General features: G+C 49.1%; 1 protein-coding gene across 6 annotated transcripts in view; it reads right to left on the reverse strand.

Annotated features, from left to right (window-relative positions):
• Galnt14 (polypeptide N-acetylgalactosaminyltransferase 14) overlaps positions 1 to 15702 on the reverse strand; it is a 234387-nt gene that overhangs the window by 46215 nt on the left and 172470 nt on the right. For all 6 annotated transcript variants that reach the window (XM_052746236.1, XM_052746235.1, XM_052746233.1 and 3 more), the window contains exons 3-6: positions 15480 to 15578; positions 6168 to 6235; positions 4079 to 4144; positions 3791 to 3912 (exon numbers count right to left, since the gene is read on the reverse strand). In XM_052746236.1, the coding sequence (XP_052602196.1) occupies positions 3791 to 3912; positions 4079 to 4144; positions 6168 to 6235; positions 15480 to 15578 (355 nt within the window). The remainder of the gene's footprint in view (positions 1 to 3790; positions 3913 to 4078; positions 4145 to 6167; positions 6236 to 15479; positions 15579 to 15702) is intronic.

The following is a 15702-nucleotide window of genomic DNA, read 5'->3' on the forward strand; positions in this document are numbered from 1 at the left end:
GGGTAAATACAGGATGATTACAACTATACTTAAAAGATGCTTCTTTGACGAGAAAATGATCCTAAGTGGGGAGAAATGAGACTGCGGATGTCTTCCTGCGATAGAATTTCGGTTGATTAGTTTTCGTTCTAATGCTCCATGTTTTCCAAGATGTCCGCAGTAAGTGTGGGACATGTTTGTGATGGAAAACAAGAGGTCCAGGCCTCTTCTCTGCCATCTTCTGCTCCTGGGCCACAGGGCTTCCAGAATACCACACTCCTGGCTTTAAGTCTAATTCTCTTTCCTGTGACCTTGGCTGAAGCGGGGAACATTGCCCTGAGCCTCAACTTCTCTCCCTGGCTAGGTGCCCATGTCCTACTCTCTTTTACCTTCCTGTGGTTCTGCAACCTTGGCCTTCAAGCCCTGTTTACACACTCTAGTTTCTTCTTGGCTCCAGACAGATTAGCAAGAGGATGACTTCATTAGCCCTTGGCTCCCGAGAGCAACTCACAGGCACATAAGACCTTTCTGGGGATATAAAGATTCCCACTTGGGGGAGGGGGGCGCTGCTCAGCACCTGAGAGATATACTAAGCTTCCCTATGTTTCTCATGAAGAACTTTCTGATAGCACAGTGATTCTCAACCTTCCTAAGGCTGTGACCCTTGAATACAATTCCTCAGGTTGTGGTGACCCCCAACCATAAAATTATTTTCGTTGCTACTTCATAACTGAAATTGTGCTACTGTTATGAATCATCATGTAAATAGTCGTGTTTTCTGATGGTCATAGATGACCCCCATGAAAGGGTTGTTTGACCCCCACAGGGGTTGAGACCCACAGGTTGAGACCCACTGTCATAGTACTTCTACCCATGGTTACCTGTTCTGTGTTGGTTCTTTCCAAACCAGCGCAGCATGAGTCTATAGGAGCCATGTGAGATTGACTAAGTACCAACTAATCCCTTTCACAATGCCTATGTGAGACTCGTCCCCAAATAGATGTCAATCAATACCAGCTAATTAGCATAGGGGTAGACGATGAGTCTACTGTTTCTACAAATTCCAACTATGCCACCACCCCGACGTGCCGGGGCATCTAAGGATGGTTTTTCAAGCCCTGAGAGTCAATCTACAGCAGTTAAGGTGATGATGGGGAGAGGACTAGTTCCCAAATGCATTTGTCATCTATTAAGGGAGACTAAGAACTCAGAAGAGGAAAATGGAGGATAAGGTAGGCAGTGGCTGCTCGGAGAGATCCTGGCTGAGCATGCGGATGGGGAGACTCTGGCAAAGTCTTGAGGAGCAAGACAGTTTGTGGAAAGGAAAACAAGGTGCCAGGGACAGGAAGGACCTGGTCAGAGGTGACGCACCGACTGGCACTGGGGAGATGGGTGGGTCAGCAAAGCACCCACCATGCAAGCAAGATGACTTGAGTTGGGATCCCCAGAATCCATGTACAAAGCCAGGCAAGGCAGCACTTGCCTGTAACTCCAATAGCGGTGATTGTGGTGTATGTGTATGTGGTGGGAGTAACAGAGACAGGAAGATTCCTGGAGCTCATTACATTACAAGTCAGCCCCAACAGCATGATGAGCTTTAGGTCCAGTAAGAGATGGTTGTGGAATATTATTTGAACAATGTAAAGATGTGCTACATCTGTTTATGCTGCAGAATATGACTCTGTGACAAGGTGTGCTGCTGTTGTTTATGCTGCATTTGTTCAATTATGTAAAGATGTGCTGCATCTGTTTCATCTTGCCTGCCTAAGGCATCAGATTGGTCTAATGAAGAGCTGAATGGCCAGCTAGGCAGAGAAAGGATAGGTGAGGCTGGCAGGCAGAGAGAATAAATAGGATGAGGAATCTAGACTGGGAAGATGAGAAGGAACGAGAGAAGGAGGAAGAGGAGAGAATAAGGGAGACATCCAGGGCCAGAAGCCAGGCAGCTGCCAGGCAGCTAGACACAAGGAGCATCGAAAGTAAGATATACAGAAGGAAAGAAAAGTAAAAAGCCCTGAGGCAAAAGGTAGATCAAGAGGACCGGGTTAATTTATGTTAAAAGAGCTAGCCAGAAACGAGCCCAAGCTAGGCCGAGCATTCATAACTAATAATAAGTCTCTCTCTCTCTTTTTTTAAGATTTATTTATTTATTATGTACACAGAAGAGGGAGCCAGATCTCATTACAGATGGTTGTGAGCCACCATGTGGGTACTGGAAATTGAACTCAGGACTCTCTAGAAGAGCAGTTGGTACTCTTAACCTCTGAGCCATCTCTCCAGCCCGGCTAATAATAAGTCTCTGTGTCATGATTTGGGAGCTGATTGGCAGCCTAAAAGGAAAAACCTGGTACAAGAGATCTTGTTTCAGAAATAAAGGTAGAAAGCAAAAGAAGAAAGACACTAGATGTTGACCCTCCCCTCCCTTGTGCCTCTGAACATGTACATATCATATACAATACCCTCCCTCCCACACACAGACAGGACAATGACAGAATCAGGAACAGCCCATCTGTGTCAGCACAGAATCCTGGGGAGCCTAGGGGCGCTAGCATGAGAATACAGAGGAGAGAAGATTTCTGGAAGGGCCTTTAGGGCCAAGGGAAACACCTCAACTGAATAGCCAGCTCACAAAAGCATCTCCCTTTTCAGATTCTTCTGAATGATTTATGTGTGTGTGTATGTGTTGGGGTGGGGGAGATCCTTCTGAGCAATGCTAAGGGTCGAAACTCAGAGAAACTCTCCCAAACTCAGAGAAAGTAGTCCCTAATAGGTGTTGACAACTAGCCCCATGTGTGAGAACTCAGCATCCCGCTGAGGGTACTTCCTGCAGTGGACAAGTGGCAGAGACTTCTTGGTTCTCTCTTGAGCAGTGTGCCCATTGAACTCTTCTCTCCTTTCAACACTATCACGCAGGCAGGTGCTGAGTGGCTAGCAGCCAGGGCAGGAGGAAACCAGCCCAGCCCAGGCCACAGGCTGTTCTGATTCTGGGGATATCATCCCTAAAGAATATCAAACAACATCACATAATGGTCCGAACACTATTTATCTCATCTGTAAAAGGAGTATGCTACAAATGCCCGACTCCCACAAACGCCACGCTAGCTGTGCAAATCGGTAGTTTAGAATGAGCGTCAGGAGCGCCAGTGCGTATCATTGATACTGGGGTCTCCAGTGTGCTGTGTGCTCTGCTGATGAACCAGAAATGGGTGAGCTTCTCCAAGAGTGCCAAGTAACAAGGAGAAGAATAAGATCCTGCTCTGTTTTCTAAAGTGGTGGCTGGGTCACAGAGAAGAGTAGCACACAGAAACTCAGAGTAATTCAAGGGTAAAAGGAAGGGGCTTCCACTCTCAGCATCCGGCCTTCTGGCTTAGCCTAGGGATTCCAGGTAAGGGTGTTATGTGGGCAAAAGGAAGACATAAGCCCCAGGAACTGGTTATTTCTGCTGCCTCCTCCCTACTGAAGGTACTCGGGAGGATGCTTTTTTTCCAGAACTTTCTTCTGTCTGATAGATACAGATCTGGGTAGTTTTCTCTTGCCCGGGACACTGAATGCCACATGCTACCTGCCCACAGTTTCCATTTCAGGCTTGCTGCTGTGGGCAACACTGTGATTAAACAAACAGCCCAGGCCTCGCCCCACCACCGACTGCTCAAAGTGTGATCTTGTTCAGGCCACGATGCTTTAGTCCTTCATCTATAAAGTGGGGACAACATTCTGACCCATCCAGATCCCTAAGCGAAGTCACAAGCTTGGAGGCCCTGGAAGAAATGGGAGGTAGGAACCCCCAGCCCTCTTTCTCAGCCTGACTCACCTCCTTGACCCTGTGTAACAGGGGCTGCAGCCAATCCCTGTTCACCTCACAGTGGCTGTCCAGGAATGTTAGAGTGGCGCCTTGGGCAATGTCAGCACCCCGCATCCGGGACCGGACCAGACCTGTATTGGGGACAAAAGGCCAGGTGGGTACCACCGTTGCTCCAGTGACCAGCAAGACCACCCAAGAGTCATTCAGTACACCCTCGAACACCCAAATACATACACCCACCATACCCCACTCTTCATTCCCGTGCGAGCCAGCCCTGCCCCACGGCACAGCCCGTACCTTGCCGCTCACTGTTACGCAAGCACTTCACCTTGGGCAGTTTGATGAGCTGCTTGCAGTCCTCAGCTGCAAAGACAAAGGTCATGCTTAGTGAGCACCTGGGGCGTGACTGCGCATGAGCAAATTAGACGGATCAGGAAGGTAGACCTACTTGGTATCACCACCCTGACTGCAGAGCCTGGTCCTCTAGGTCATGGAAAAGGGCTAAGAATCACTGAGTGAAGTGATCACAACTGGCCCCATTTGGAAGAGGTCAGCCCACAGTGGTACCTGCAGAGCTGTCACGAAAATGTTCCAAGTCTGAAACCTTGGTCTGGTCACCCCAGGGTCGTCTTCATTGCTATACCCCATTGGATTAATTCAGACTCTCTTCACTGCCGTGAGTCTAGTTAAAACTGCCAGGAAGCCGGCAACAGAAGAAAACGACTTTGGACTTTGCTTTTAGAGCACGGAGGCCCTCTTTATGAAGAGCTCAGCCGACAGATTTTTTTTTTCCCCATCACAGCAGAGCTTATAATGGGAGGGTGGTCTCCAGCCTGATGAACAATGTGCCAGGGTGGGTGAGAGACCCACTGTCCTTTGGTCACTCGCCCCAGTCATCCTGGGATTATTCTGTTGCCCTGTCTCATCCTTAACCTGACTGGTAGCCCCAGCCATTGGTTCTGTTTATAGACCTTGGTCTTTCTGCTTAGCTCTGGACTCTATCAAGCAACAGAAGAAACTTTTACAGGCTTCCTCTGGCGAGGTCTTAATCCAAGAGCTCTGAATGTGTTAATGTACTTGGCCTCTATATAAACCATATATATATGACTATAGTCATCCCATGTAGGTGAGGGAGCTGACTTGAAGTTAATGGCTTTCTTGAGGCACATGGTTAAGGAGTGAGGAAGTCCCAGATGTAGGGTTTGAGCCAAGGCTATATCCCGTTCCTAGGGGACCTTACAGTACTTCCTTCTGCTCTTGAGCACCAGGGGACCCCCAGAAGGAGTGGAACCCCACTCCAAGCTCTTCATCACGAGGAAGGGAGAGTAGACCACTGAGTTCCAGAACTAGTACAGGTCTTGCTACCCAAGGCCTCACACATAACCCACTTTTTCCACAAGGAATCCAGTGTCTCTGTCCTTGTGTGTGGGTTTCTAGAGCTTATGCAGGAGGTATCAATGTGTGAGTGGCCCCTGCGCCCAGTTCCCAACACCTCTGCTGGATGGGATGGAGGTTGCTTTCCTGATACTTGTAACTGTCTGTCCTCTGGTGCCATCCACCTGGCTCACCACCAGGAAAAGACTGTCCCATCTGAATATGGCTGACCGAGAAGGACTGCATCCAGGACAGTGGCTGTTTGAAGAGGGGTTTGGCACTGCTAATATTTGAGTTCTAGCAAGGATTCTATAATTATTGTAACTTTCAGACTTAAACAGATATCTGGAGACCCCAGCATGTTATACTTGGGAAAGAGGACCAGGGGAGTAAATCTGGGTGGCACCTGGGTTCTTTTACGGAATGACTAAGGAAATACGAGGCAGGAAATGGTGGTCACCACTGTGTGGAAAGGTTCAAAGGCTCACACTGTCACGGATGTGTGTTGGGGATGTTTTATGGGGATCTCAGTGTCAAGGCCCTCCAGATCCCTAGGGAACAAGAGAGAAGGAACATGGCAGCCTCAGTTCGGATGAGCACACTAATGCAGCATCAAGACAAGGAGTCTGTGACAGAGCTTTGGGTTCTAGTGATGATTCTCTGTGTGTGTGGTCTCTCTTCCCATGTCCAGGAATGTAGGGGAGAAGCTAATGGCGCTGGTACCACATGCGTTCATCCACACATGTGCACTCACTCAGCAACCACCCTAGACAGGAGTCTAACAAATTTAGCTAGTTAGGTCCTCAAAAACTGACAGCAGAGAACCCCAACATTCCCCCCCTCAAATGTAAGGTTTATCCCCTTTTTAAGCTCAGGCATAGACAGTCTTCCAGGTCAATCCCCAACCTGGCTTTCTTTCACCTCTGGGGTGTCAGTGGGTCCCCCTCCACTTGTACACAGTGGCTGGGACCGGACGTTTGTGCCTCAGTTGCCACTAATCAACGTGACTTACGGTCATTGCTGAAGTCATCCACTAATATGATTTCCTGGATCAGATGAGTCGGGGTGCGGTTTAACACACTGGAAGAAAGCGAAAAGATGATCATCGTACTCCTCAGGGGCCACTGAGGAAATCATTCTGCCTTCTCCATCACAGCAAACAATAGGCTGCCCAGTAACCCACCCAGACAGAAACCCAGGCGGTACCAACAATGGCCCTCCCTCTCCACAAACCCCAATATAGTAGTTCTATCTGGGCATTTCACTTAAACCACTCACATCCTGTCTATCTCTGTCCTGCTTACACACCCACCCCCCCTTTTTATAGGGGGGTAGATGAGGTCTTACTGTGCAGCCCAGACTGGCTTTGAACAGTTGATCTTCCTGCCTTCCCCTCTCAAGGACACGGTTACAGGCATGCTCTACCACCCCTCACTTTGTCTAATTGTATTTAGTTTACCGCTGCAGCCTCTACCTGTCCCAGCTCCTCCCAGTCCCGGGCTGTTTTCCTTGTGGCTTTCAAGTGACCTTTCAGACACATACATCGAAGAGTGTGGACGTCCGTGTGGCCACAAATTGATAAAATCCAATTGTGCCACCCCACTCCCCACACCCCAAACCCTCAGCGTGACCCACGCCCTCCCATCCCTGAGCCGGCCTATACCGCCCACAGCTATTCATGCCCAGCGCTGCCACCTGAATTTCTTGTGCTCATTCACCATCGAGAGCCTCTTCTAGGAGTTGAAATGGCCCTAAGCTGCCCACAAAGACCAGTTCAAATGTCACTTCCTCTCTAACAGCTTTCCAATCTACTTAGGGAGAATTAATTGTTTCCTCCCCTGGGATTCTTTAGCAGTTTTTAGCTGAAGCTTCTTGCAGCATTTATCATGTTCTGACACTGGCAGCTGGTTTTACACCTCACCAGGCAAGCTCCTGCCCCTGTAACCCTGATGCCATGCAGAAGTCTTGGTGAGAGAGGAAACACTCTGAAGAGAGACCATGACTCTCCCAGCTAGCAGAATCACGGAATCAGTGTGCTTAACAGACATGTGGAATCCAAGCTTCAAGCGGAACTCCAAATTAAGAATACAAATGGCTTCAGCTGTACATCTATTAAATGACTGGAAATAGGGACAAAGAACTCTGTCAGGCCAGAATAAGTGCATAGCTTCACATGTGCCAGTCCGTAAAATCCCTGAGATTCTTTTCTCTTTCAGATATGGAAGATCACTGTGTATGCCTGTATGTGTGTATGCCTGTGTGTGTGTGTGTGTGTGTGTGTGTGTGTGTGTGTGTGTGTGTGTGTGCGCTTGTATGTATATGAAAGTGAAGGTCTGAGTTCAGTGTTGGGTATTGTGGTAGTTTGAATGAAAATGACTCCCATAGGCTCATAGAGAGTGGCACTATTAGGAGGTACAGTCTTGCTGGAGGAAGTATGTCACTAGAGGGTGGGCTTTGAGGTTTCAAATGCTTAAGCTATGTTCAGTATAACACATAGACTCTCCCTGCTGCCTGCGGATCAAGATGTAGAACTCTCAGCTACTTCTCCAGCACCATGTCTGCCTGTGTGCCATCATGCTTCCCACCATGACAATAAGGTACTAAACCTCTGAACTGTAAGTCAGCCCCAATTAAATGTTTTCTTTTATAAGAGTTGCCACGGCCATGGTGTCTCTTCACAGCAATAGAAAACCCTAACTAAGATATTTACTTTAATTATTCTCACTTTATTTTTGAAGAGAAGGTCCACTGGACATGGAGCTCACCAATTTGCCTAGACTACTGGCCAGCAATCTCCAAGGGTCCTCTTATCTCTTCCTTCCAACACTGGGATGATAGGTGTACACAGAGCCATACCTGGCTTTTTTCACATATGCTGGGGATCTGAACCCCAATCCTTATGCTTGTGTAGCAAGCACTTTTCCAACTGAGATATTTCCCCAGCCCTAGGGAATAGTGTGTGTGTGTGTGTGTGTGTGTGTGTGTGTGTGTGTGTGTGTGTATGGCATTTTCACATATACATCAATAGCGGAAATATCATTATTTAATATTTCCCCCCAAAATGTTGAAACAGATTTAGTTTCCTTGCTGCCAAGTTGAGAACGTTCTGTTCATTCTAAATCTGTATTCTCTTATAAGAAATGGTAAAATGATTTCCCATAGAGAAATGGTTTTTCACCTTCCCCAGTCATTGCATTAGAAATAAAGTTCCAAGAGTTGCTAGCTGTTTAGCAGTGTTCCTTCAAATAACACTTTTTATTTATTCTTGGAGACTCAATAAAACATACACACACCTCCCTTCTCCCCTTCCAACTCTTGCTGCCTCCTCAAAGGTCCTCCTCCCAACTTCATGTCCTCCCCTGTCTCTTCTTTATTTTTAATCCCCCACTGAATCCAATTAGTGCTGTTCATAGTCACATAGGGGTAGAGCCATCCACCACCAAGATGGACACCATACTTATGGCCACAACCCTGAAGAAAAATGACTCTCCCTCCCCCAACAGCTATCAGCTTGCCAACAGCTCCTCAGTTAGGGGCTCCCCAGATCATGCTTGAATTTTAACTGGCTTGATCTTGTGCCAGTGACCACAGCCTCTAATGAGCTCGTGAACGCAATGCCTATGCCGTGCCCAGCATTTGGCAGCACTCTTCATCCTGTGACTCTCACACTCTCTCCATCCCCTCTTCGGTGATGTGATACTCTCTGAACCTTGGGAGAGGGGCTTGATATAGGTCTTCCATTTAGGGTTGAGCACTCATGGTCACATGTTCTCATCAGTTTGACTCATTGTGAGTTTCTGTATTAACGACTGCCCGTTGACAAAAGAAGGTTTATTGACCAAGGTTGAGAATAGCAAAGAGCCTGGGTCAGTTCCAGGCTCCACTCTGGACCCACTGTTGTGGGCCTCTTCCCACTTGGGGGTCTTTAAGACAGAATGCCTACCCTGTTTTCCTTGGATCCGATTTAAAAACTATCTCTGTAATAAAGAACCTGAGATGGTGAAGGTAACCTGGGACCCAAGTCCCTTTGCCCCAGAACAGGACTGGCCAAGCCATCTCAATGCTAAATTGACAATATATTATATAGCCGTTGTCTCATATGTTTCTATAAATTAAAAGATGACCACAGGCATGGTAAAGAGGGAATTACACTTCTCTTTCCACCTTGGTTTGGCTTCACTGCTTAAAAAAAAATCCAATTTCCTTCACTCATTTCTTTTCCTTAATTTCTTTTGGGATGCAGGGAAACTACAGGGGTGAGTTTATGAACCCGAGAGCCTAGTAACATCTCTGTAGACGGCAACATGCCAGGCCTGGAGCTCTGCTGACATCTCTCTATATTGGAAAGATGTTGAGGGCACACATTCTGTGTGCTGGGCACTGAGTGAGGCTCACATGGGAAGTCAGTTCCACCCGCAGGAGCTTGTCATTCAGCCGTTTTCAAGCTGTTAGACTTGGGGCAAGCACAGTGGCTGGTCTGTAGAAGGGGAGTCATTTACAGCAGGGGATTCTTCAAAGGGCTATGGGGAAAATTAAAAGAGAAAATCTATATGAGGCATTCAGTGTAATATTTGCCCCTAAGTGATGACAGATAATAGCCATTCTTACTACGCCATGGGTCATTCATGATTTGTTAATTGAATTGACCTCTCGTGCTAGAGACGTCTTATCCAAGGGGCACAGGCTGGGTTGCAGTATTAACTGTGGGTCTCAGAACTCTTCTGAGCATCCCCAGATGTCAGGATTTCTCCAGAGCATTTTTGCTTCACAACACCCACCACAGTACACCCAGAGTCCTGCGTATATCGGGGAAGGGGTTTCAGGGTGGGTGCTGGTGAGGGTTACAGGAGCATCCCTCTACTCAGATCCTCCTCCTGAGCCCCTTTTCCAGTGTAGCCTCCTTTCTATGCAGGGTGCAGACTCCATGAGAAAGGAACTTTGCCCGGAGCTACCTTTATTTATGAAGCCTTAATTCTCACCATGGCAACTAGTGTACGGAGGAGAGAGGAACCCCAACACAAAGCCCGAACAGTGGTGACAGTCTGTGGGGAAGTGGGGGACAGGGAAAGGAAGGCAGCTGCAGCTTCCACCATAAGGTGGTGGGTAGAGATTGCTCGCTGTGATTGTCCCGGAGAAAACACAGCAAACCCAGCCACCAGCCCTCTAATCAGGGCAGGAGGGGAGAGGGAGGCAGACAGAGGGGGAAAAAAAAATCCTGCTTGAAGAATAACCTCTAATGAGGTTTGATTACGCTGGAGCTTCTGCATTCGGTTCCCCCAAATCCCTGCCGGCTCTTTGAAATTCAAGAGTTCTCTTCTGTGAACATCAAAAGGTAAATCGCGTGTAGCTCTGAGCTGGTTGAACTGAGAGATGATTAGCGAATAAAAAATGTCCAGGGTTTAAAACGCGGGGGGTAGGGGTCAGGGGAGGGGGGAAGAGAGAGAAAGAAATCGGCAGCAGTGAGTGCTAATTAGACCATTTCCTGCTAACACCTGGCCTGCTTATGCTCCTGTCATCCGAGCAACAGAAACGATGGTGGGGTCTCCCTACAAGTGCCTCGAGGGAGGCTGGGAGCACCTGAGATGGGCAGGTACTCTGGGTGTCTGAAGTGGCTGGAAAAGGAAAAAGTGAAGTCCGGCCCAGGGACCTTGGCCTGGGTGGCCCTCCCCCACCCCCGATTCCTGCCATCTAAACCTTGGCTGCTGTGACCTCCTGCCCTCTGTCCACCTCACAGGTTCTACAGTCCAGGCATCTCACCAGCCCCCCATCAGCAGGGTAAATCCTCCTGTCTCCCCAGGGCTCAGTTTGCCTTGCCTCACTCCATCCGAGTTGCCCCGACTTCGACTGCCCCACACGTCTTTCTTCATGTGACCGCAGGATGGGTCAACGCGCTCATCTCATTGGCATGTGTGGGCCGCACTGTCCAAGGCATCATTTTGGATCTGTCTCCTATGTGCAACCACTTCTCCCACTCCTTTGCTTTCTGTGATCTAATTATGGGGTCCATGTGGGGCCTCGAGTCACGTCGGGGTAGTTTGGGGAATGTAGACTCACGGGCTTGGGCTCAGGGAGCCCGACAACATGCTTGCTGCGTAGTCCTGAGCAGGTCGGCTCCCAGCCTCCATTCCCTCTGTAATTACCTTTGCCTTGTAAAAGCAGGTGATATTAATACTTGACCTACTTCACAGGCTTTTGTGCGTATGAAAAGAGGAAGCGTATTTGAAGTTGCTCCGTGAACTCCTCAGTGCTGTATGCAGACAGGCCTTATCAAACGCTCCATAAATACCAGTTGAATGAAGAAGACCTGGGGCCAGCTGACGGTTGAGTGTGGTCGTTCCGGAGTGAGACAGGTTTTGCGGTTCAAGCACACGTCTGGGCGGCCTCCGCTTCTCAGCAGGAAGGCTTCAGTCAGTACCGAGCCTCCAAGTGCCATGGTTTCCTCGGCTTCACCAGCATTGCTTAGCACCATGCCTGGCACATGACAGTTGCTCTTGGAATGTGGGCATGGGCGATAAGACTATTGGAGCTTCTACCAATAACAGAAACAAGGCACAGCTCTGATTCTCAGTCGGAACCCCCAGCCAGCAACACTGTCACAGCCTGGGGACTTGTCAGAAATGCAAATTCTTAGGCCACATTCCAGACTCACTGACTCAGAATCTCTGAGCCTGGAGCCCAAGAAGGCATGTTCTAGCAAGCCCTCCAAGAGAATCTGGCAACTTCTCACGTTGGAGAGCCACCGTATCAGAACATTGTTATCTATCGGGACTAGAGGCTCAGCCACATCGATGCTTTCCCTCTGTGCCAGCGGCAGATCCCAGTCTTTTGCTTACTGTGATTAATCTTGATGGGCACAATGGAGGGATTAAGAGATACCCCCCAAAATTAGTAAAGCATATTCTGAGTGTGTCTGTGAACACGTTTCCAGAAAGATTGCCGTGTGCACCATCCAGTTGAAGAGGGAAGACTCAACCCCATGTATGCAGTACCACACATTGGGTTGGGGTTCAGAGAGCACAAAAACTGAGAGGAAGAAGCCCACCAGTTCACAGCTTGACCCTCCGTGAGTGGGTGCACACCCTTATGACTGCCCATGGACATCAAATGCCAGCGTCTTCGGTCTTTAAACATGTACTCAGACCAGTCTGTCTCCAGGAAGCTTCAGGGACTTCAGTCTTGGACTGGGCCTGTGACACTGACCTCTTCTTAATTCTATTATAGTCATTCATTCATTCACTCATTCATTCATGTGTATGTGTGCACATGTGCTCAGACCATGGTCCTTATCTGGAGGTCAGAGGACAACTTTCAGGAGTTGGTTCTGTCGTTCCCCCATGTGGGACCCAGGAGTTGAACTCCACTTCCAGACTTAGTGGCAAACGCCTTTACTGTCTGAGCCATCTTTCTGTCCCATGCCTCCCCACCCCCTATTCTGAGGCTTCCATTTGGGGGACTGGTTTTTCTGGTTCTCCAGCTGGCAGACTGTTATGGTTAGACTATGGGGCGCTGATCTTGTAAATTAACCTAGCAAATTTCCTTTTATAACCACAGATGTCATTGGTTCTGTGCTGTGGAGGACCCTGACTGTTAAACCTATCTGTCCTTATCCAGCCTTCACTGAACTCATGCTCAGGGATTAGCAGTAATCATAGTTTCTGTTTGGCAGAATGGAAAACTGAGGCAGAGGGGTTCGGCAGTTCGCCCAGGGTCACACTGCTGTTACTGGCAGAGCTAGGCAAATGTGGTCCCGGAGTCCAAATTCCTAACCATCTTCTCCCGGAAAGTGCCTCTCTAGGTCTAGGAAATCACCAAGGATGAAAAAGGATATAAAGTCATGGACCATTGCCATGTTCCTGCTCCCCATGCGAGGTAAAGGGTTGACAGTTGTTCCAATAATAGGACAGACAACACCAGTCTCACACCCTGTAAGGACTTGCCCTACCACTGGCCACGGTGAATTCTTCAGGTCTTGCTTTCTCTCCCCTTGAGAAAGAGCCAATTCATCGAGGCTGTGATTTTCGCTTCTCTCATCATCTGTCCCATCATGCTCCTGTCCAGCTTGAGCCCATCCCTTGTGTTCTTCCAGCTCTCAGCTAAGAAGCAAGAGCATCCCTGAGATACCAACGGAGTCCTCAGAGAAATCACCCTTTCCCTTGTCCCCTCTACGTGCCTACATTGATTTGCAAACCAGCCAGGCACTTCATTATCTACAGTGACACGGGTAGTGACCTGTAACAGTTTGTAGTGTGTGTGTGTGTGTGTGTGTGTGTGTGTGTGTGTGTGTGTGTGTGTATGTGTGTGTGTGTGTGTGTGTGTATGTGTGTGAAGAACTGTTGTCTTGTTGGGAAATATGAATAAAATGGCCTGTGGGGTGAGTACGGAAGCCAGGACAGGGTTGGTGGTTGGGGGATATAGTTAGTCATCAGATACCAAAGACATGTAGGCTGCAGGTGAAATTGCTCTTTCTTCCACAAGAGTGGGTTCTTTCCTGTAAGGGAAGCACTGGCCCCACACAGTAGACATTCAACCTTTAGTGACAGGTGGACATGAGACGTGGTATGTCCCCTTGGGGTGAGTCCACTGCTGATCCTGCTTCCCTCTACCCAGAATCCCCCACTGCCAAAGCACAAGGTGTGGAAGAAGGGGGACAGTGCGACTTGTCTTTTGGAGATGATGAGAGGGAGGTTTGTTGTGTTTCAGACTCTCTCTGGCCCATCCATGTTTAATCTCATTTTCCCCCTCTGTATATCAGATGACCTTCCCATGTGCTGCCTGGTAAACTATGTGTCTCTGGGACATGAAGTGTCATAGTTAGAGTTTCTATTACTGTGACAAAACACCGTGACCGAAAAATCAACCTGAGAAGGAAAAGCTTTCATATAACTTATGACTCTCGGGACACATTCTCTCACTGAGGGGAAGTCGAGGCAGGCACCTAGAGGCGGGAACTGATGCAGAGGCCATGGAGGAGTGCTACTGCTCATTGGCTTGCTTCTCATGGCTTCTTCAGACTGCTTTCTTACAGCACTCAGGACCCCCTGCCCAGGGATGGCATTGCCCACAGTGCTCTGGGCTCTCCCGTATCAATTATTAATTTAAAAAAATGCCCTTATAGACTTGCCTATGGGCAATCTGATGGCGGTGTTCTCTCAGTTGAAGTTTCTCCTCTCCAATGACTCTCGCTTGAGTTAAGTTGACTAAAACAAATAAACATGAGGCTTCTATGGGCACTTCATTGGCGAGGCTGGGCTCTGTGCTAGAAGCTCTAGCTGTACCCCTAAAACCCCAACACCACACCAGCGGTGCTGAACCCCTCCCCTTGTGACTTGCCTTCCTGGTACAGGCAAGTGAGAGGGCACGGGCTGGAATCTAGGCTACGTGACCTCGACGGGGGACTTCCAGGTCTCACTTTTCTCTGTTGACCTACTTACCGCCCCAGCGGAGGGCAGGAGCCCAAGCCTGTCCTTACTGACGGACCTTATTAGTCAGGATAGGGGAGCTACTGTTGGGGATCCGATCTCAGGAAGGGAGGGAATGAGGCATCTGTCCTGGGTGGGAGGGGGTGGAGTCAGGGAGAGGAAAGGAGTGTCATTCCAGAGAATGGCAGCCCACACCTGCCAGAGTCTCCTAAGAACCCAGGGGCACAAGCCCCAGTCTGGTCCCTGCTCCATGTTCTAGGGCCAGTTTGCTTGTGGCTGGCACTGAGACTTGAGCGTATGGAAAAGCTAGGCAGGCCACAGGCCATCTTTGTCACAACGGACCTCTCACAGCAGGAACGTGACTGAAACTTGTGTCAAGGTGTCCAGGAAGCTCAAGGGAAGCGGGACTGGACCTGGATGGAGGTGCCCAAAGAGCATCCATCAGCGATTGCCCACAGCTGTTCTCACACTCCCCCCCCCCACATTGTCTCAGCCCGGGGAAAGCGCAGCACAAGATGGGCAGCCCAAGGCACACTCAAGTCCTGATCCTAGCCAGAGGCCAGGGATGCTGCGAGCAACCCAACAATCTGAGCTTCCTTCCTCCGTTGTGACCATGCCAGTCCACGTTCTTCAGAGAGCCTGGCACAGATGGGCAAAGGGCCAACTGTTATCCATTCCTCTGCCTTGTCTCTGAATATCTGCAAGTCACCAGCCACTATTAGCATCTGTCTTTCTCTTTAAAAATGGGATGATGGCCTCTCTCACTCATCAGCCTGGGAGGAGTGGCAGAACGGAGTCACGTGATGTATAGACCAGTGCCTGGTACATGCCTGCGGGATGCCCAGTGAGCAGACACAAGCCTGACCGAGGACCAGGCTGTGTGACCAGACGGGAAGATGCCTTACCTGCGGATGGTTCGGAGCAGAGTGGAGCGTGCCTCATTGTGGAAGGTGATGATGATGCTGGTGGGGGGGAGGTCCATGCAGTATACCAGCAGCGAACATCTGGCAAGCAAAGGCAGATGGTAAGTAAGACCTTTGAGAGCAAAACAGAAGAGCCTAGGGCCGCGGGCATCATCTGAGAATGACCCAAACTCAATGTCCGTCACATGGCGGGGGAACCTGGGCT

This window comes from Peromyscus californicus, unplaced genomic scaffold (assembly GCF_007827085.1).
Source record: "Peromyscus californicus insignis strain IS unplaced genomic scaffold, ASM782708v3 Scaffold_1__1_contigs__length_55948999, whole genome shotgun sequence".
Lineage (NCBI taxonomy): Eukaryota > Metazoa > Chordata > Mammalia > Rodentia > Cricetidae > Peromyscus > Peromyscus californicus.